We start from the raw sequence: 23,893 nt of genomic DNA, 5'->3' as shown, positions 1-23,893 counted from the left end.
TGTCGTCCCCCTGCATACGATCCTTTCAAAACTGACTAGTTTTTTGTTATTTTGTTTTTGTTAACATACACTTACTTCTGACAGTTCTCTTCGGGGTCAAACCGATCCAAAACGGTCGTTGGCATTTAAAATTACATCTGAAGGTTAGCATGTACATATATCTGTTCACCAGTGCTAAAAGTACCATTACTGTTAGAACTTTTCCTTCGTTTAATTCTAGCTTAGATACATCTCATGGCTAGAAAAGCGAAAAGAATATCTTTTCGACGCAGCCTAACTTCAGAACGCTGCTGCAGCCAAGGCGCCCAGTGGAAATTTTATGCGGGCTTCGAGCTCGGCTGCCCTGGTCCAGCAAAGATGGGAAAACACAAAACGCATATCGTCGAAAGGCCTTGGCCGAGGTCATGAATAAATTAAGTTTATTGCCACTGGTACGTAGGACACATAGCTACATAGTTATAACTATTATAGGTACCTACATCGTTGTATATATCTGTTAGTTAGACGACTGGAAAGCTTGTGTCCGAACTTCTGGTGCTGTTCATTGGAGAATCCCATCAAAATTATGGAGCTGTTGGCTGCTGAAATGTGCGGGACATTAGCATTAAGGCCGTGGATGGATTTTGGCCGGGACTGCGAAAATTGTTACACTAGTTGCAATAGTCAAATTGCAACGGACGTGCGCATTTCTGCAAATCACCGGCAAATGGAAATTCTATAATTCCTGAAATTGTAATATGGGCTGAGTAAGGCACCACTATTAACGAGAGTAGTGAATCCGTCACGGGTCCTTAAGCATTCGTGACAGCTTTCGGTTCTGGACCGGTGACAACTTTCCTTATGTCATGAATGTTAACAGCGAAACTGGAAACTTTAACACTGGAAGCAGCCGGTGTCAGTTCGGGTCAGGCCAATGTTATTGCATTCAAGTTCCGGCACACTTTTTGGTTTCAAATGAAGCAGGTCCGATCGAAACGAAAAGTGTGCTCGTTCAACTTTCGCCCGAACGATAGTTGGAAAGAAATCGAATACCCGGTAAAAGTTCAATCGATTCTAGGGACGAAGGAGAAATTTTGGCGCCATCAGTTTCACTGCCTGTTAGGTGTAATAGAGAAATGCATGACTACGTTTATATTCACGTCAGTCCATGTTTGAAGCAAGTTGAAGTTTTGCGAACGCGACAAGTTTCTGTGTTTGCAACGTATTTCACTGTCATGCATTGAACTTTTGGATTGTATTTTCTACACTCAGAAGAAATTCTATTCTGAATTTCATAAGATACGTCTTATGAACCTCTGTTTTGTGTCCAAAATAATTTTTGATAAGAGTCTTATGAATTTCTTTCATTTTCATAAGAAGTTCTTATGAAGAACGGAAGAAACAGCTTTGTGAAAATAAAATGAACACATTCATTCTAAGCGGCAGGAAAAAACGCACAAGATTGTTTATCATCAGAAGCAATTAAGAAAAAATAATACATTTAAAGAAATCGTGACATTGATCTTCTCAACGGTAAGTTTATTTAGAAAATTATATAATTTATGTGAATTTAGAAAAAAAAATTGGAAATATTCATAGTCCTTGAGTTTTTGATATTTTTTCCGCACTTTAGCTTACTGGCTGACCAAAACCGAAAGGCCCAGAGACCGGAACCAGTAGCGGATTTTCCCAAGGTTTTTCCGTACATCCGCCAACAACTGACGTGTCTGCTGATTCTGTGGGAGAATTGCATGTCCCATTACGAGGATAGCGAACAAATAATCTTTTTTTACTTGGTTTTTTTTGGACAATTCAACCGGAATAAAATTGCATCTGTGGCCATCATTGTGAAAAAAAGATTAATAAATAGTGATGAAATCTAAGAAATGGGACTCATATCATCAATGTCTCGGAAAAAAAATCAATTTTTATGACATTTCCAGCTTTTTGAAAACAATCTTATGAAATTCCAAATGTTTTGACAAAATCATAAGATTATCTTATGAAAAAGTGGGGGAGGTAGTAATTTGGCTACGACCGCTAAACGTAGAATTACGCAATTGTTTTTTGTCAATGTATAGAATAACAGAACTTATAGTGCATTTTTGAAATGACCAACATATGAGTGTCAAAATGGCAATATGACGTGACAAATTTCAATCATTTAACAGAATTTAACCATGTGACATAAACCTATCGCCAGAAATAATCTGAGCATGCAGTACATGTGACATAATCAGATCATGCAACATAATCAGATCATGTAACATAATTCGACCAGGTGACCTAATTCAACTATGCAATAAAATCGACCATCTGAGATAATCCGACCATGCAACATAATCGACCATGTGGCACAATCTGATTATGCAATATAATCAACCATGTGACAATATGCGATCATGCAGTTAAATCGAAGATGTGACATTATCTGATCATGCAACATTTTCGACCATGCAACATATTTTGACCATGTGACAAAATCCGACCATGCTACATAACTCGATCATGCAACATAATCCGACCATGTGACAAAATCCAACCATTCAACATAATCGAATCATGCAACATAATCGGACCATGTGACATAATCCGATCCTGTGACATAATCGACCATGCAACAAATATGTGACATAATCCGACCATGTGACATAATCGGACCATGTGACATAATCGGATCATGCAAGATAACCAGACCATGTGACATAATCCAATTATGTAACAAAATCGGACCATGTGACATAATCCAACCATGCAACATTATCGACCATATGAAATAATCCGACCATGAACATAATCGACCATGTGACATAATTCGATCATGCAACAAAATCGACCATGTGACATAATCGAATCATGCAACATAATCCGACCATGCAACATAATCGGACCATGCAACATAATCGGACCATGTGGCAGAATCTGATCATGCAACATAATCCGACCATTCAACAAAATCGGACCATGTGACATAATCCGACCATGCAACATAATCTGACCATGTGACAAAATCTAACCATGCAACATAATCGGATCATGCAACATAATCAGACCATGTGACATAATTGCCCATGCAACAGAAATAGACCATGTGACATAATCCGACCATGCAACATAATCCGACCATGTGACGAAATCCAACCATGCAACATAATGGGACCATGTGACATAATCGACCATGTGACATAATCCGACCATGCAACATAATCGGACCATGTGACATAATCTGACCATGCAACATAATCCGACCATGTGACAAAATTAAACTATGCAACAGAATCAGACCATGTGACATAATCGCCCATGCAACATTATCGACCATGTGACATAAATCGATCATGCAAAATAATCGGACCATGTGACATAATCCGATCATGCAACATCATCGAACTATGTGACATAATCGATCATGCAACATAAATGGACCTTGTGCCAAAATCCGACCATGCAACATTATCGATCATGTGACATAAATCGATCATGCAACATAATCGAATCATGCAACATAATCGGACCATGTGACATAATCCGATCATGCAACATAATCCGACCATGAGACATAATCCGATCATGCAACATAATCGGACCATGTGACATAATCGCCCATGCAACATAAATAGACCCTGTGACAAAATCTGACCATGTAACATTATCAACCACGTGACATAAATCAATCATGCAACATAATCGAATCATGTGACATAATCCGACCATGCAACATAACCCGACCATGTAACAAAATCTATCTATGCAACATAATCTCCCATGCAACATAAATTGACCATGTGACATAATCCGACCATGCAACATAATCGGACCATGTGACATAATTTGACCATGTAACATAATCCGACCATGCTACATAATCCGACCATGTGACGAATTCTAACCATGCAACATAATCGTACCATGTGACATAATCGACCAAGCAACATAATCGGACCATGTGACAAAATTAAACCATGCGACATAATCGGACCATGTGACATAATCGCTCATGCAACATTATCCACCATGTGACATTAATCGATCATGCAACATAATCGGACCATGTGACATAATCCGACCATGAGACATAATCCGATCATGCAACATAATCGGACTATGTGACATAATCGCCCATGCAACTTAAATGGACCCTGTGACATAATCTGACCATGCAACATTATCGACCATGTGACATAAATCGATCATGCAACGTAATCGGACCATGTGACATAATCGCCCATGCAACATAAATGGACAATGTGACATAATCCGACCATGCAACATAATCCAACCATGCAACATAATCAGACCATGTGACATAATCCGACCATGGAACATAATCGGACCATGTGACATAATCCGACCATGCAACATTATCGACCATGTGACATAAATCGATCACGCAACATAATCGGACCATGTGACACAATCCGACCATGCAATATAAATCGACCATGTGACGAAATCTAACCATGCAACATAATCGGACTATGTGACATAATCGACCATGTGACATAATCCGACCATGCAACATAATCCGACCATGTGACGAAATCCAACCATCGACCATGTGACATAATCCGACCATGCAACATAATCCGACCATGTAACAAAATCCAACTATGCAACATAATCGCCCATGCAACATAAATTGACCATGTGACATAATTCGACCATGCAACGCCACTTGCGATGACCTGTAGGATCCCTGCCACTGCCACTGGAGTCCTCCGCCACTGAACGCCTCCGCCGCTGGCTGTCTACGCTGGTGTGGTGGCCGTCATCGCTGCTCACCGTCATCGTTGCTCACTGGTCCACGGTTGCCACTGAACTACTGCAAATCGATATCTGAGTCGGATTACCACTGGTGGGGTCCACACTCAGATCGAAGCGCAGCAACGGTCTGTTCAGCGTGACGGCAAACAGAGAAAGAAACCGAGTCGACCGACGGGCCCTTTGTTTTATACCTTTCGTAGGTAGGGAAAAACAAAACCCATCAAAGCAGGCGTTGGTGATGACGTCATAATCCTTTAGATAGGATGTCTGTGAGATGGAAAGTTTTCGTGACGCGAGATCTGTTCGCAAATTTCAATTTGCCCCCCTATAGTGTTGCCGTAAGACGTAATTCTACGTCAAAACCACACTTCCTCTTTCAAAAGATGTTCATCCAGAAAGTTAATTTCAGTCATAAGATAATCTTATAAATTTCATTAATTTTTCTTATGGCGCCAGTTCATAAGAGAATCTTATGGCATACATAATAGTATTTTTCTGACTGTACCAATAGAGCATAAGGTCGAGTTCACAGTGCACGCGAAGCATCTTATGAAACGCTTTTTAGAGTGTAAAATAATGTTTCATAAGAGTCTTATGAAATTCTTTCAATTTTCATACGATGTTCTTATGAAAAATAGAAGAGACGGCATTGTGAAAAAATGATGAACCCATTCAGTCATAGCATCAGTTTTTTTTCATCATCTAACAGTACGAAGCAAACGCCAGTTCATAGTTATTATATACTAGCTGATCCCATACGAACTCCGTTTCGCTTTCAACTTGGAATATTATTATTATTATTATTATTATTATTATTATTATTATTATTATTATTATTATTATTATTATTATTATTATTATTATTATTATTATTATTATTATTATTATTATTATTATTATTATTATTATTATTATTATTATTATTATTATTATTATTATTATTATTATTATTATTATTATTATTATTATTATTATTATTATTATTATTATTATTATTATTATTATTATTATTATTATTATTATTATTATTATTATTATTATTATTATTATTATTATTATTATTATTATTATTATTATTATTATTATTATTATTATTATTATTATTATTATTATTATTATTATTATTATTATTATTATTATTATTATTATTATTATTATTATTATTATTATTATTATTATTATTATTATTATTATTATTATTATTATTATTATTATTATTATTATTATTATTATTATTATTATTATTATTATTATTATTATTATTATTATTATTATTATTATTATTATTATTATTATTATTATTATTATTATTATTATTATTATTATTATTATTATTATTATTATTATTATTATTATTATTATTATTATTATTATTATTATTATTATTATTATTATTATTATTATTATTATTATTATTATTATTATTATTATTATTATTATTATTATTATTATTATTATTATTATTATTATTATTATTATTATTATTATTATTATTATTATTATTATTATTATTATTATTATTATTATTATTATTATTATTATTATTATTATTATTATTATTATTATTATTATTATTATTATTATTATTATTATTATTATTATTATTATTATTATTATTATTATTATTATTATTATTATTATTATTATTATTATTATTATTATTATTATTATTATTATTATTATTATTATTATTATTATTATTATTATTATTATTATTATTATTATTATTATTATTATTATTATTATTATTATTATTATTATTATTATTATTATTATTATTATTATTATTATTATTATTATTATTATTATTATTATTATTATTATTATTATTATTATTATTATTATTATTATTATTATTATTATTATTATTATTATTATTATTATTATTATTATTATTATTATTATTATTATTATTATTATTATTATTATTATTATTATTATTATTATTATTATTATTATTATTATTATTATTATTATTATTATTATTATTATTATTATTATTATTATTATTATTATTATTATTATTATTATTATTATTATTATTATTATTATTATTATTATTATTATTATTATTATTATTATTATTATTATTATTATTATTATTATTATTATTATTATTATTATTATTATTATTATTATTATTATTATTATTATTATTATTATTATTATTATTATTATTATTATTATTATTATTATTATTATTATTATTATTATTATTATTATTATTATTATTATTATTATTATTATTATTATTATTATTATTATTATTATTATTATTATTATTATTATTATTATTATTATTATTATTATTATTATTATTATTATTATTATTATTATTATTATTATTATTATTATTATTATTATTATTATTATTATTATTATTATTATTATTATTATTATTATTATTATTATTATTATTATTATTATTATTATTATTATTATTATTATTATTATTATTATTATTATTATTATTATTATTATTATTATTATTATTATTATTATTATTATTATTATTATTATTATTATTATTATTATTATTATTATTATTATTATTATTATTATTATTATTATTATTATTATTATTATTATTATTATTATTATTATTATTATTATTATTATTATTATTATTATTATTATTATTATTATTATTATTATTATTATTATTATTATTATTATTATTATTATTATTATTATTATTATTATTATTATTATTATTATTATTATTATTATTATTATTATTATTATTATTATTATTATTATTATTATTATTATTATTATTATTATTATTATTATTATTATTATTATTATTATTATTATTATTATTATTATTATTATTATTATTATTATTATTATTATTATTATTATTATTATTATTATTATTATTATTATTATTATTATTATTATTATTATTATTATTATTATTATTATTATTATTATTATTATTATTATTATTATTATTATTATTATTATTATTATTATTATTATTATTATTATTATTATTATTATTATTATTATTATTATTATTATTATTATTATTATTATTATTATTATTATTATTATTATTATTATTATTATTATTATTATTATTATTATTATTATTATTATTATTATTATTATTATTATTATTATTATTATTATTATTATTATTATTATTATTATTATTATTATTATTATTATTATTATTATTATTATTATTATTATTATTATTATTATTATTATTATTATTATTATTATTATTATTATTATTATTATTATTATTATTATTATTATTATTATTATTATTATTATTATTATTATTATTATTATTATTATTATTATTATTATTATTATTATTATTATTATTATTATTATTATTATTATTATTATTATTATTATTATTATTATTATTATTATTATTATTATTATTATTATTATTATTATTATTATTATTATTATTATTATTATTATTATTATTATTATTATTATTATTATTATTATTATTATTATTATTATTATTATTATTATTATTATTATTATTATTATTATTATTATTATTATTATTATTATTATTATTATTATTATTATTATTATTATTATTATTATTATTATTATTATTATTATTATTATTATTATTATTATTATTATTATTATTATTATTATTATTATTATTATTATTATTATTATTATTATTATTACTATTATTATTATTATTATTATTATTATTATTATTATTATCAAAGGCATTTTACCATTCTTATTACTTGGAATATGTCATGAACATTCGCCTATAAATTTCGACTCGATCGTTGAATAACAACGCAATTATGGCCAAAAAGTTAAATCTCTTTCGGTTGCCTCTTATACAATCTTTGATATCTGAAATCGATTGCCCTTCTCTCAAAACTCCCGTGTGCAATATTTCAAAGCAATCCATTGCATAATAACGTCAATATGGCTAAAAACAGTAAAAATCTATTAATATGGACGACCTTTTTCGACGACCCCTGGCAAAACATTTGACAACTGAAATCGATTGCCCGTTCCCAAAAACAACCTTGTGCAAATTTTCATCCCAATCCAATGCCAAATAACGACGATATTGCAAAAATATTGAAAGGTTAGTATGGACGACCCCTTTTGCCGGCCTCTTACACCGGATTTATTACCTGAAATCCATTGCTCGTCCCTTAAAACTCTCGTGTACCAATTTTCATCTTAATCCGATGTATAACAACCACAATATCGCATTAACATTGGATAGGTAATATGGACGACCCCTTTGGCTGACCCTTGTTTGTAATTTGGATAAGTGAAATCGATTGATTGTCCCTAACAACTCCTATGTGCAAATTTTCATCACAATCCGATGTATAAAAACGTCAATATCACTAAGATATTGAAAAGTTGATATGGACGACCCCTTTTGCCGGTCCCTTATACTGAATTTGATACCTTAAATCGATTGCACGTCACTCAAAACTATCGTGTACCAATTTTCATTTGAATACGATGTACAATAACTTCAATATCGCAAAAACAATTAGCAGGTAATATGGACGACCCCTTTGGCTGACCCCTTACACAAAATTTGACACCTGAAATGAATTGCTCGTCATTCAAAACATTCATGTGCCAACTTTCAACACAATCCGACGAAAAGTAACGTCAATATCGCGAAATCAATATTTCTCTTGTATGGACGACCCCCTTCAAAAGGGGTCATCCGAAAATCTGAAAACATTTTTCATCCTTCCTGGTCCTAATGAGCATCCATGTCAAATTTCAGATCTCTAGCTCTAAAGACGGCTGAGTCTATAGAGGACAAACAATCAAACAAACAAACAAACAAACAAACAAACAAACATACAGAAATTGCTTTTTATATATATAGATAACTAGTGAACCTATAACACTTAGATTGCATTTATATATATAGATAACTAGTGAACCTATAACACTTAGATTGCATTTTTTCCGCTCGGGACCTTGACTCTCCGAACCACAGGGAAAGTACTCAAATGTCGCGAAATTCGAATGAAAACTATCCTGAATCTCGTGAAGCTTCGTTTCTCCCGTAATGTGGGTTGAATTAACTACGAGTGCACATGAACTCGAACTATCCCCATGATATCAGAACAGTATTCTCCTGAATCACGGTTTGTCTATTTCATGTCAAATTTTCTTTCTCTTGCTTTCCTGTATGAAGAAAAAAACAAGATTTTTTATCTCTTTTTCACCAGTGCAAAAGATTTTAAGCCGCCAAACTTCTGAAATTCTATTTCCTTTTCGCGGTTAACGTTGGTTGTCGGTGATCTTTAGTCAAGCAGATAGTTGCAACCCCTGCGGAGAACGGCACAACATTATGTGCAACTGCAATCAGGAGATTCTTTAACAGAACATTGTGGAAAAATTCTTCTACAGGTAAATTGATTTTCATGTAGGATTTTTTTTCAATGCGACTTGGAAACTTTGGTTTGTGTTTACCAATAAAACTTGACCAGGAACGCAAGGATTTGAATTTAGCAAACTTTAGCAGTCATCTAGTATTTTAATATTAAAATTAATCAATTTTTTTTTCTTTTATTTACAGAGGAGCGGTTTCGTCTGAGTTTAAATTAAAAAGTGCAAAATATTGTAATGTGTAAAAATGCTGGAAATATATTAGGTTTGTCAAACGACAATTGTGTTTCTTTTTTCTGAACCAAGGCATTTGGGTTATATGAAACATAAAAAGAATTAAGAACCAGTGGAAAGGGCAGTAGAATTCACTAGCAACTACAGGAGAAAACCGTATCGAGCTCACAGAAATATTCCGAAACTCCCCGCAAATTACAGGAAAACATTGTTCAGAGCCTACAGGTCAATCTGACAGTTGTTTTCCTGAGCACTTTTTCTGTCCCGAGATTTGTCCTGTAATTTCAGCTGTTGAAAATACAGGACGAAATCGTTCCGATCACAGGTGAAAAGATTAAGTGTGTACATTAAAGAGAAGTGACGTCTCAAACACAAAATTCCAATCGATACAAAAGAACTGTCAAAATCGATTCCAATCGATCCGAGCATTTTGTCGCAGAGCTTTTACATTTCTTAATGAAAACTCAACCAAGGAAGCTATTGTGATTGCTGTTATAGTTCAAACAGATAATTTTAAAGCTGGTCTTATGAATTAATGATTAGGTGCAATTTTTTTCAACGCTTTGGTAAATCGTGTTCCTAGTTAAAAAACTAACATGTTTATTAACGAAATTCAAGTCATTCATACCGTTTATCGCGATCCTTCGGGCATCGAGTTCAATGTTGTTTTGTTGGATTGAAGGAGCGTTCACTTTAGAGCTTGAACATTGAACCAGAAAACGTGCTGAGGATTTTTTTGTTCAAGAATTCGGCGATGTTGCCACATATTTTATTTTAAGAAGGATCAGATGTCCCTTCTCTTATATGAAGGTTCACTATATATAACTATAGTTTTCCTTCAATGTTAAATGTTATTGTTATCTCCGGATTTTGGTATTGGCTATTGGTAAGTTCGATTTGATGTTTTTGGTGTGAATGTTTAATATATTAGAAAACTAAAATACATTATTTGTTTACTTTTCAGCAAGCTGATCGGCAAAAAACGACAGGTCGAAGATTAAGATGCGGCAAAAAAAACTTTGATGGAGCCGTCTGTTGATGCGCTGCTGATAGTGACCATGAAGGATTTAATTTTAAACAAATTTGGCAAACAATAAAGTGAATGTTTTCAGTATGAAATATCGAGAATTTTTCTTATTAGAAAGTGATTTACTGTTTCCATAAGAATCTCTTATGAAAAGCAACAACCTCTCATTGAAGAAGGTGTTCATCTTCAGAATTCATTCGCGTCATAAGACAATCTTATGAATTTCATTACTTTTTCTTATGGCGCCACTTCATAAGAGAATCTTATGGCATAAATAATAGTATTTTTCTGAGTGTGCCAATAGAGCATAAGGTCGAGTTCACAGTGCACGCGAAGCGAAGTGCGAAGTGAATTTCTAATTCGCGCGAAAAACCGCTTCTCATTGAAACACGTTGAAAAAACATCTTCCGGCCACAGTGCAAGCGAATTTTCGTGCGAAGACCCGGCTCGATCGCGCGAATTCATCCTGTTCATCCGGACATACACTGAAAATATTCTCTCGGATATTTTTTATCGCAAATAATTATTTATCAAAAAATCTTTTTCAAAAGTTTATTTATTTAATTATCATTGACGTTTCTGTGTTGGTTATGAAAAATGCACGGTTTTTTAACGCAGATTTTCGGAAAAAACGCGGCTTCAGTCTTTTTCAATTGAAACAAATTCTAACCGGCAATAAACGACCGGTGGCATGAAAGCCCCACGATATGTGTATAGGATGAAGAGGCTGAACGAATAGAAGTTGGTATTCGTTCTCCGACGACATCTTGAAATCCAATATGGCCCCTTCCACACAACTTTTAAATGCTGTAAGTGACTGAAAAGCACATGAAACTCCCACAACATAAGTATTGGATGAAAGTGCTCAATAAGTAGAAGTCGAATACATAACATAACATAAGAAATGGTTAAAAGGGATCAAAAAGTAGATGAAAAATGTCTCATAAAAGTTAAACAAAATTTTTGAGAAAACTGCAAAAAAGCACTGAAGAAATAAACAAAAATATGACAAGTGTTATAAAAATAAATTAATGTTGACAAAAATATAACAAAACTGTGGAAAAATATGAATAATTATTACTAAAATTTAAAATATGACAAAAATATGACAAAGAGAATAGTGACAAATGACAAAACTCTGAATAAAACACGACAAATTTGGTAAAAAAAACTATGCCAAAAATATGACAAATATTACAAAATTTGACAAAAATATGAGAAAAATTTCACTAAAATGGCAAAACTATGACAAATGAGAAAATAATCAAAATTTGACAATAAAATGACCTGACAGAACTTATTTAAGGACAAATATTTACAAAATTGACAAAATAAGAGCAAAAAATTTACAATAAAATCACAAAAATCTGACAAACATGTATAAAAAAATATTACAAGGTCTGGCAAAAATTTGACATTATAATGAAAAAAATAAGACAAATGGGCTAGAAAATGACAAAGTTCTGAAAAAAATAACAAAAATTTGACAATATAGTGACAAAAATCAGAAATTAATATGAAGAATGAGATAAAAATATAACAAAATACTTTCAAATATATGTAAGAAAGATGACAAAATGATGACAAAAACGACATTAAAATTACAAAATTTAAACAAAATAATGACAAATCCGAACATATTATGATGAATATGTTACAAATATATGGCAAATATGACGAAAAAATGACAAAATATGACAAAATCTAGACAAATCAATGGGCTTGTGATATGTGTAACTCAGTTGGCAAGTTAGTTCCCTCCTAAGCCAATGTCCGTGAGTTCGAATACAGTCGAATACCGGATAAGACTTTCAGAATGAAGAGAAGATGGTAAAACGACCATAATCGAACGAAAAAAGACAAAACTATAAAAATTCTTACAACCAAATCAACAGAAAATTTGACAGAACTATAACAAAAATACGACAAATGAAAACATAACAAAATTATGACAAAAACTAAAATATTTGTCAATTATTTGTCATAATATTGTTTTTTGTATCATAGTTCTGTAACATTTTTATCATTTTCATAGCTTTGTTACATATATTTTTATCACATTTGTAAGATTTTGGTCAAAGTATTGCCAGATTTATGCTAATTAATTTCAAAATTTTGTCATATTTGTAATTTTTGATTAGTTATTATATTTGGCATATTTTTATTTCATTTTTCATATTTTCCATGATGTTGTCAAATATTTGTCTAAGTTTTTATTTCGAGTTTTGGCATTATTGTTAATTTTTTTGATATTATTTATTCAATTTTTATTATTTTTTGTCAGATTTTTTTTTTAATTTGGTCATGTCTTTGCCATTTTGATGACAAATTTATCATAGATTTGGTATATTTTTCTCATATTTTTGTAATATTTTTATCACCTTTGCCATATTTTTATCAAAGTTTTGTCAGCGTTTCGTAATTTTTGTTGTTATAATATTTTAAATTTTTTTCATAATTTTGTTACATTTTTGTCATAGTTTTGGTAGATTTTTTTTCTTGCGATTTTCAGTCATTTAAAATATTTTAAGGCTGAGCGGAAGCCGCCATATTGGATTTTAAGATGGCGTTTCATGGCGTCAGACTGCAAAATTCGACTTTTACTAATTTATTCCTTTCACCTAATACCCACATTATGGGTGTTTTATGCGATTTTCATTTATTTAAAGCATTTTGATGTTAGGCTGAAGCCGGCATCTTTGGGATTTGGGTGTCAAAAATCTATTCTCCAACGTCCTCATAAAGTCAAGGCACCGAGTATTCTTGTCCTTAAGATTCCTTTTCATAATCCCTGCGGTCCTAGAATGCGCAAGGTTTTTTCCACGGTTTACCGGAATTAACGTGGTTTTTCGGAACTAACGCGGATTAGCTTTTTTGCGTGGTACATATCCCTCGCTCACAGTTTTGATTCTGCAAATTAATTTGCTAAGATTTTTTCACGGGTGATTATTTTTTGCAAAACACCGAAGGTTTTTTTCAGTGTTGAACCGCTTCGCAATTCGCGTGCAGTGTGGCCGGCCTTCAAAACCGAACTTGCGAAATTCATCCGGTGAATGAATATTTCGCTTCGCGCTCACTGTGTTCATACCCTAAAAGAAGTCAAAGATGCGTGTTTAATTTTAAGAGTGTAAGCTGTCAAACGAAAGCGCATGGGAAAAGTAAACAATCGAAACCAAAACAACATCAAAACAAGAAGACAAATTCATCAACCGATCTCGTGATTGTTTTAAATAAATTTCCGTGTGAAATTATCACTCGCCGTTCCTGCGCACTCTGGAACTGCAGCCTTCAAATCAGGAGGATCTATCGTGTATGTTGATGCAAAGACAATGGAGACTCTTTCCTGATACAATAGGATGCCAATCCCAAGGAAGGCCAGAACGAGCGGGGACAAAAAGTCGAAAACAGGACCGTGTTGTTTTTCGAAAGAGAATAAATAAGCGGAGGAAAACATCGCACGCAAGATGCCGGAACCTAACCATAATTTGGACATCATCCCACTGATGGTGGAAGTTTTGGTTGGAAGAAGACAACGACCCGGGTCGTTGTTGGAGAGCCGAATGTCGTTGTTTGGGAGCTAAAATCCCTTCTCGTGAGTCGATCAGTGGCCTGTTGTGCGTTTTGGCTGTCAGATGTTTGTCATTATGGTAGGAAACGGACCCGTGAGTAATTATGTAAGCTTAGGTTTTTAGAATGACGTGTGAGTAAAAATGTAAAATAGCTACAAGATTTGGGTTTTGCGTGTTTGTGTTTTGGATAATAGTTAGCCGTGCAGCACACACTGGAAGTCAATAGTGCTCGAGTTGTTTCATCGTATCCTATTGAAGGTACTCTACATTGTTGTCCATTTCTCCCCGAGCGGCTTGAAAAATGCAACTCAGTGAACTTTTCGTTCCGAAACACTTGCCCTGCTCTGTTAAGACGCCGGGCGTACACCCAATCAAAGAGCAGAGAACGCTTCGCCAGTGTGAGGGCAAGAGAAAAAAAATCATCACAATAAGTGTAGGGGAGCAGCGCTAAAGCAACTCAGTAGGCTTGGTTCTTTCCCAACAAGAAAAGGAAGAAGAAGAAGCAATATCGTTTCGTGCTGTTTGTTTGCCTACTGTGGTAGGAAGAGAAGGAAAAAAATGCACTTCAGTTGTGTGTTTTGGGATTTCTCCTGCTCACACAGTAGTGTTGCTATAGGGGCACCGGTGTTGCTCGGCACTTGGCTTCGGCTGTACTCGGAAACGAGTGTAGAGCATTTCGGAATGAAGTGTGGTGGTCTACAAATCGTAAAAGATAACGGTGCGATTTACACAGCGCACTGTCGGATTTGAGAAGTGTGGACCAATCATGGTACTCTAAAAACCTATAATTTTTATGTTATCAAAATTCATTATCATTTTGTATGGGAGCCGCCGTTTTAAAAATCGAAACAATAAATTATTTTGTCATGTTTACACTTGCACTCTACTATTTATATGGGTCCACCCCCGGTTTCAAAGTACAAAAGTTGATGCCGACAAACAGTACGACATAGAATTAGAACCTATTACTGCTCCAAAACACCCGCAGCGGAAACACAAACACAGCTGCAGCAGTGACACCTTCAAAAAACAAGTTAACCTTTACTGCTCCTCTCTGCGTTTCCACCCTAGCAGTTTCCAGGACCTAAAGAAAGTTTTCCGAATAATGTACCATCGTTCCTTCTTCAGCCACCTCCCACCCTAATCGCTTCAGAAGTGACCCAAATCCGCTCGACCTTGCTCTACGTGAGCCCTCTGCAGTAACACGTATGAATGAAGAACCCAGCAGGAGTTCAAAGCCGTAGCAATGTCCAATGTTCAATGGCTATCCTCCGCACTACTTGTTATGACCTATAATGTGCCGAGAAAGCCAGGCTTCCACATACACAAAAAAACTGTCAGGGCCCGAAACAGAGGCCACACGTATGAGGCCAACATACCGAACACAGTCGGAGTTTGGTCGTGTAAGTTTGAGATGGTTCGGTTTTCAATCCCCTTTGGCATTCCCCCCCCCCCCCCCCCCTTTAAAAAAACTACCATCCTCCCTCCACTTCTCCATCCCGATTTTCGGTGACTAGGTATTTGGAAGTTGAAAGTCAAACTGACACCGCTATTTAGTTAGTTTTCGAATGCTGCCGCCATACTGACCTTCGACATTTGGCATCATGATTAAATCAGTGTGACCGGGGGTCCCGTTTTTTTACCGGACCGAATGAATTATTCAGAATCGGGTTCCAACTTTTGTGCACCCCCACAAGGCCTAATAGCTAGAACACAGCTGCTGCTGCATGGGACCCCATTAATTTGTCGATTGATTGAACAAAAGCAGTTTTTGACATCGTTTTGATTAGAAAACTCCACATGAACCCGGAGTGTTCGTGATAGCACCCTTGAGAAGAGCTTTTGAGTTTGTGACTAGGTTTTAAGTGGATTTCGTTTAATTTCCATCTAGTTATTTATTAATAAGAGATTGAACTCATATGCATTCGAGCATTGTTACAGAAAGGAACGTTCAAATTGAACAGATATTTTTTAGCTGTTTCCACTATGGTTATAAAAAATTGTTTCACTTGATCGCTTGTAAAGACATCAAACATAACTTTTTGCCCTACGGTCTATTTTAAGGCAAAACGCTTTGCTTGTCAGGGAAACTGTGGGCGACAATCGCTTTCCAGAGCTTCCTATAAGCGTTGTCCACCACGCTAGGCTATTTTGGTTGCTGGATCGAGTCGTATGTCTCCTTGGAAATATCATTTTTTTTAATCCTATAATTAAACTCGATGCATCAATCAAAACAGCTTAGTGTGCACGTATCCTTAAGTTATATGAGCTCTGGTGAGTAAAAATAGCTGTCAGTCTGATGAAATGAAATTTTTTACTGGAAAGTAACAGCGATCGATATATAAATTTTGCAATGTCAAAATTATGGAAAACAATTTCGATAAAAAAAAACTGACAGTATAGTGATAATTATTTTGTCTTAGTCATACATTTGAGTCGGAATTCCCACCCGTCATTCTGGAAAGACTTCACTGGTAGTGTCAAATATGATTATTAAAAAAAAAATTCCAATTTCTACATGGCTTTTGAACTAAGCTGAATTACAAAAGCTCCAGGAATCGTTATTTTTTTTTACAAAATAAATGTAGTGCTAGTGGGTGCTAGTTATTGTGAACATGTTTAGGAATGTGAAAATAGATGATATTTACAATAAAATGTAATTTGATTTTCATTATCATAAATAAAGGGTGAACACTAAACTATTGCGACTCATTCAACAGGACAGGGTAGGGTTTTTATTATCATTATTGGGTAAAAATCAGCCAAATTTTGCACATTTTCTCATTGATGTGTACTGTTTATATGCTGGGGATTTTTTTTTTATTATCTGACGGGTTTGCGCCGGGGGTCTTCAGATTTTCCCCAAAATTGAAAATTTGGTTCATTTTTGCGACTTAAAAACACATGTAACACAAATAGCACATCAAAATGCATTGAAATTTTATAAGCTTTCCAAATAGAATAGTTGAAAAAAAAAATAATGACCTTCAACATGAAAAGTTGTAAATAAACTTTAAATGGCGTCTAAAAGAACCGTCTGCACCACCGAATATTTTGCAAAAAATACCATTGTATAGCTCGATTCATGATGCAACTTTCATCTCAAGACACCAAAGTGGGCCATTAGCACTTTGAAGAGTTATGAAAGAAATAATGACAATAAATCTCTTTTTTTTGCATCGAAAACAAACAATGGTCGAACAACTGTACTCACATATGGAGATAGCAAGCACTTCAAACAACATGGAAACAAAAGAACTTATCAAAGCTGGTAAAAAACACTATTTTTTCGTCCTTTTCAGACTGCCCTTACTCGCATCTAACAGTCCTTCTTTCGGCGAAATAGTCTTTGGTTTATTGCTTTGAATCATTTATAAACATTTTTTTAACTCACTTGATGTCGAATGATGCACACTAGTTTTTGAAGGCAGGTCTGACTTTCTAAGGAATGACTTTCTGAGCGAAAAACTATCGGATGCAATCAAAAATCGTAAAAAGATTCAACTTACAATGTGGAATTCATGATATTTTTTTGCAAAAGTATGTTTCTTTTTCTGACAATTGCATTTAGAAGTTCAAAAATGATCAAATTTAAGTCTTAGAAAGTAGCTTGGTGAGAAAAATATATTTTGTATGGGACTGTTATGCTAGTAGATTCGAAAACGGTTTCAAATATGGTCGATTAACAGTCCCATAATGAATAAAAATGGTGCTCTCGACCTCACCAATAACCCAATTTTGAAAATTTCAGGCCAAACGATTTATTATGACAACCTAGAAACGATTTTCGTTTATGCTGAAAGTGGTGGTCACAATTTAAAAATATATTCCAAAACAGAAAAAGCTGATTGTCTCGCTTGCTTATTTTTGTATATGGGACTGTTATGAAAGAAGGGGCAGAAGATTGTTGCAGCTTAACTGACCTCATGTTATATCCAAAAATCTAATAACGTATTCGTTTATACCCAGTTTTGCACCAGGTCACAACAAGTTATGCACATTTTACTGTCATTTTTAGAAGTTTATGCGCTAAGTTTTGCATCCGTAATTCCCCAGATTTGATTTAAAATGGACGGTGGAACACTGAAGATTCGTTTGTGAGCGATCGAGGTAGCAAAACACTGAAGACGAATTATGTTCGTTCTAGTATGGTAAACATCAAAACTGGGCGAATGTAGAAAACGAATACGGTAAAAGTATCATATTTTCATCATTTTACAGCCTGGGCTGGCCATACTGAGCTCTTTGATTTATTTCTACAACATTTGTGCCACTTTCTCATACTTTTTTGATAAATGGGAAAGGATGTTGGTGTCCAGTGCTTAGCTCCCGATATAAAAACTATGTAAAGCACGTCTATATTTCATTTTTTAATCACATTTTTGTGATCCCAAACACAGGGACTGAACCTTCTACTATTGGCATTGATTATGCTTCACAATGATCTTTGATCGAAAAATTAATAAGTTTTATAGTATATGACCAGGTTGTAAAAGCAACATTCCCATTAATAGTTATATCACTTAAACAATACGATACTCAGAATTTTGGTTAAAATTTAAAGTCAGTTTTGCTGCAAACACTCTACAAAGCACGAAAAAAGTAGTGTTTTTACCTGCTTTGGTAAGTTCTTTTGTTTCCATGTTGTTAGAAGTGCTTGCTATCTCCATATATGAGTGCAGTTGTTCCACCATTGTTTGTTTTCGATGCAAAAAAAGAGATTTGGTGATGGTGCAGACGGTACTTTTGGACGCCATTTAAAGTTTATTTACAACTTTTCATGTTGAAGGTCATTATTTATTTTCTTTCAACTATTCTATTTGGAAAGCTGATAAAATTTCAATGCATTTTGATGTGCTATTTTATAATTTCCGTTGAGAAACAACAGAGTTATGTAGCTTTGAAAAATGGTTATTTTTTATTTACAAAAAAATCTAACTGAAGCTAACTCAAGAAATAAAAATGTTAGAAATCTGAATCTGTGTTTTTAAGTCGCAAACATGAACCAAATTTTCAATTTTGGGGAAAATCTGAAGACCCCCGGCGCAAATTGTCAGATAATAAAAAAAAAATTCCCTGCTGTCAAACTCGAAGTAATGAAAATGAATCTGAACCAACACGCTCGTTTTTATTTAACCATTTATGGTTATAGAATAACCATTTTCAGGGTTTGGCTCCAAAACTATCAATTTGGGTATTTTTGAAGGATTTTTTCTTTGCGAAATTTTAACCATTTCGGTAGTTCTCGCGTATTAACCAGAAAACGGTTGAATAACTTGACTTTTTTTCCGCCATTTAGAAAGTATCCGTGAGGAGCAAACCAAAGGTAATGATTTGGTTATAAAGTTCTTCCAATGAAATCCTAATCTTACAATAAACTGAATGATTATTACTGCGCATCAATAGGATGACTCAGCTACAGTCCGGATTTAATTCCAGGGAAAAATTGGAACGGCTGACGCGGGAGTACTTTACTACTGAAACTTTCTACAAAAACTGGACAGCTCAATTGTTCCGTCGGATTCTTTAATATTCGGATGGACCGGCAAGACCCCGTGGGGCGGGTCGGACTGCCCGAAAACTTCACCCACTGGCCGTACTGGAATTGCGGTCAATATAGTCTGTGCTGCAGCTGCCTCCTCAAGAACCTCCCAGGTGCATTTAGCCACAAGTAGAAAAAAAATGGAACTGGTAATGTTTCTTGTCTTCTTTATTTAATATGTAACTATTTGATTTTTTTTTGAGCCTGCCGGAATATTTGTACCTAGTTTTTTTTTTATAATTTTGACCACATTCACCAGTGAAAACCAGTTGAAAATAAGGAAATTAAGCCAATTTGAAAACCTCCCGTCCAAGGAGATTAGCATCAGTGGAAGGTCATCAAGCGGGATGCGAACAAGATCATCCAGTAGGAAAGTTCTTAATTGCCGATTACCGGAAAGCCAAGCGAGAACAGATGCGCATTTAGGTGGAACTTCACGAAGATCATCAGGAGCTACACGAATTTTGCCACGGTTCGGTAGCTGATCTCTTCAATGCGGAAAATAGGCCAAGGGCCCAAAAAAGATTCCGATTATTCCGAATATACATGTATTTTTATATCATGACTTTTAATTTTGAAGATTTTTGAAAAACATTAAAATAAGACCTACAGCAAACATGCATGTTAAACAAACAACGTTATTTTTCTAAATATTATTTACTGTTTTGAAAGTTTCACGAATTTGCCGAACTGCTTTCAGAATTACTGTTCAAAAATAACCATTTTTCAACTAGTAGAGTGCTACACCTTACGGTTAAAAAATAACCATATTCGAACTTCTCACAGAAAAGTTATTATATGGGTTCTCAAAGAGAAGTCATAAAATGACATAACGCGGAAAAAGGTCAAATATGGTTATTTTTCAAACATAAATGGTTAATCAAATTCGAGCGTGAATGCGAGTGGAGAGAGCAATTTCTTTCCAAACATCTGGAATTTCCTGACCTGTTGCAAAGGAAGTTGGAAAAAAACTAACGTTCACCATTCAACCGTCTCCAGAAAGTTGAAGCGGTTCCAGGAGCGGTTGACGTTGCACCACGGTAAAGGTGCTGTAAGAAAACCGGGACCGGAGAACAATAATACGGAGGGAAATGTGAAGCGGATGATTGAAGTAAATCCCAACATCTTAAGCCGTGATTTGGCTAAAAAGAGCTACGTCCAGAATGCAAAGAAAATAGCCGTACTACATATAGAAGATTCAGAGCTTCCCAAGCGACCAAAAGTCACATATTAACTTGAATATAGGCATTGGACGTTACATTTTGGCTGACAAAGAGAATACAAGAGAACTGTCTAATCCCCTTTAGTGAACTTTATGTACTCATTAATGAACTTGAAAGTTGCAAAAGTAATTAATATGTGCGTTGTATGTCACTTGTTTTTCCCAATTCCCATGAGTGAACTATATGCACTCATTAACGAACTTGAAAGTTGCAAAAATGATCTATGCGTACGTTATACGGGACTTAAGTCACATAAAGGGCACAGAAGTGCTCAATACGAGATTTGGTAAGTCACAAAAAGTGCATTGAAGTGATTTCAAAATTAAATAACCACTTCAAGTTTTAGTTTCAGTTAGAACGACATCAAGGCGTGGTCTTGTGGTAGCGTGTTCGATTCTCACCATGAAGGTCGGAGTTCGATCCCCAAGCCGGGCAAGTTTTTTTTTTTCAATAAGTTATTTAGTAATTGAGTGACCATTCTGATGGGATATATGTAGGAAATGTAGGAAAGAAGCCATTCAGCAATTTGTCGAATTTGGAATCCGGTGCGTGGCGTCATGGCAACACCGGTACAGAACACAGTCAATAATCAAGAGAAGGTGATATGAACCGAAGCCAACGGTTCAGTTAAGATAGAAAGAGATTTTTTGCTCATTTTGCGATTTTTTTGGAAGCTGAATTAAGAGGCCGCTGAAAGCTGAATAGAAGATCATTAAGACTTGCTTTGGAACTTGAAAGTATCAATAAGAACTAAAATTTTGAGCTGCATAGAACGTACTTCAAATCAATGATGGGGCTGAATAAGCGTTTTTATACCTGTTTTAGGGGACTTTTGGTTGCTTGGGACCTCAGGTTGTTTCGGAATATTTGTGTATGAGCAAGAATCATTGGTTTATGAATGACAACCAAACCTTCATCAGGGGAACCGATTCAGAAACGAATTATGTCCGCGAGTGGTTTGAACTTTCTCTTTTTTATGAACATTGAATTCCTTTGATGAAATCTAATCTAACATATTTTGTAAACCCCGATTGATTACATTCCTCGAACGTTTTTAAAGAGATTTCACAGTTCATCATTTTTGCGAATTTTTTTGAGACAATTTTATCAAAAAAAAAAAATCAAATACGACTTGAACGGGAGTAATACCGAAAGGTTTGAGCCGTGTCAAATAAACGAATTATTTAAAAAAAACGACTTGAACGTGGTTGTTGTGAAAGTGATATTTTAACGTTGAATTGAAATATCTTATTTTAAACTTTTCTCATCGATTAGATTTTTCCAAAAATTGGAAAAATTGCTTAGATTTTCTCAGAAGAAAGAAAAATTCCTTGAATGGTATTTTAAAATGTTGCCCTTTTGAATTTGTTAGCCGAGATTATGAGCTTCTGGTAAGAGCCATCTCGAATGCCCGCGACACTGCGCATTGGTTTGACACGCCAAATAGATGTTACAATGTAAACCTTGCTAAAATTTTTTTTTAATTCGACTCACATCTTATATTTTAAGGAATAATTGGAAAGAAATCAATATTTTCCTGAACTTTCGTAGCTTAAGTTGATAGGAACGGTCTTATCATACAACCCAATTAGTATGAAAACATTGGTGCGTAGTTTTAAATGAATTTTTAGGAAAAACATCAGCCCAAAATACCTCTTTAATGAACATGAATTTTTTCCAGCTTCCAACACTGGTGGTGTATTTCGATTGAAGTTGCATGCCAAGAAAAGGAACAAAATTAGTTTTAAGTTTTTGTTCAAAACCTAAATAAATGTTCATTCTTTTGTCTTCCTAGTATTTTTTTGATTTTTTGCCAAGTTAAACTGTAGTCATGAGTATTTATTGCAAATTTTTCTAATGAATGTCCGCGTTTGAAATCGCACGTGGATTTAACAGTTGCACTAAAAAGGTGAGTTCACCTAATTTTCATACGGTGATTTCCAACATAATTGCCTCGCATGCTGATCGATAAAAATTAACAACTGCAATAATGTACAAACAATCAAAAAAATCGGTATGCACAGAAAAGGACCATGCCAAAATAGGGCTCACTTACCCTATCGACGATATTGCAAAAATATGGAAAGGTTAATATGAAGGACCCCATTTGCCGGCCCCGTGCACTGAATTTAATACCTGAAATCGATTGCTCATCCCTCAAAACTCTCGTGTACCA

At 32.2% G+C, this 23,893-nt stretch overlaps 2 protein-coding genes across 2 annotated transcripts in view; both read right to left on the bottom strand.

Annotated features, from left to right (window-relative positions):
* LOC129739410 (uncharacterized) overlaps positions 1 to 23,893 on the bottom strand; it is a 363,355-nt gene that overhangs the window by 321,895 nt on the left and 17,567 nt on the right. The gene's annotated exons all lie outside the window — the stretch shown is intronic.
* Positions 7,544 to 8,380, bottom strand: LOC129740566 (probable serine/threonine-protein kinase clkA; the record flags this gene model as incomplete). The annotated part of the gene is made up of 1 exon (XM_055732299.1): positions 7,544 to 8,380. A coding segment is annotated over one exon (837 nt), but the record flags the coding sequence as incomplete, so codon positions are not given.

Source organism: Uranotaenia lowii, chromosome 1, assembly GCF_029784155.1.
Source record: "Uranotaenia lowii strain MFRU-FL chromosome 1, ASM2978415v1, whole genome shotgun sequence".
Taxonomy (NCBI): Eukaryota; Metazoa; Arthropoda; class Insecta; order Diptera; family Culicidae; genus Uranotaenia; species Uranotaenia lowii.
The sequence above is the reverse complement of the archived record's forward strand: the minus strand, read 5'-3'. Positions and strand labels throughout refer to the sequence as shown.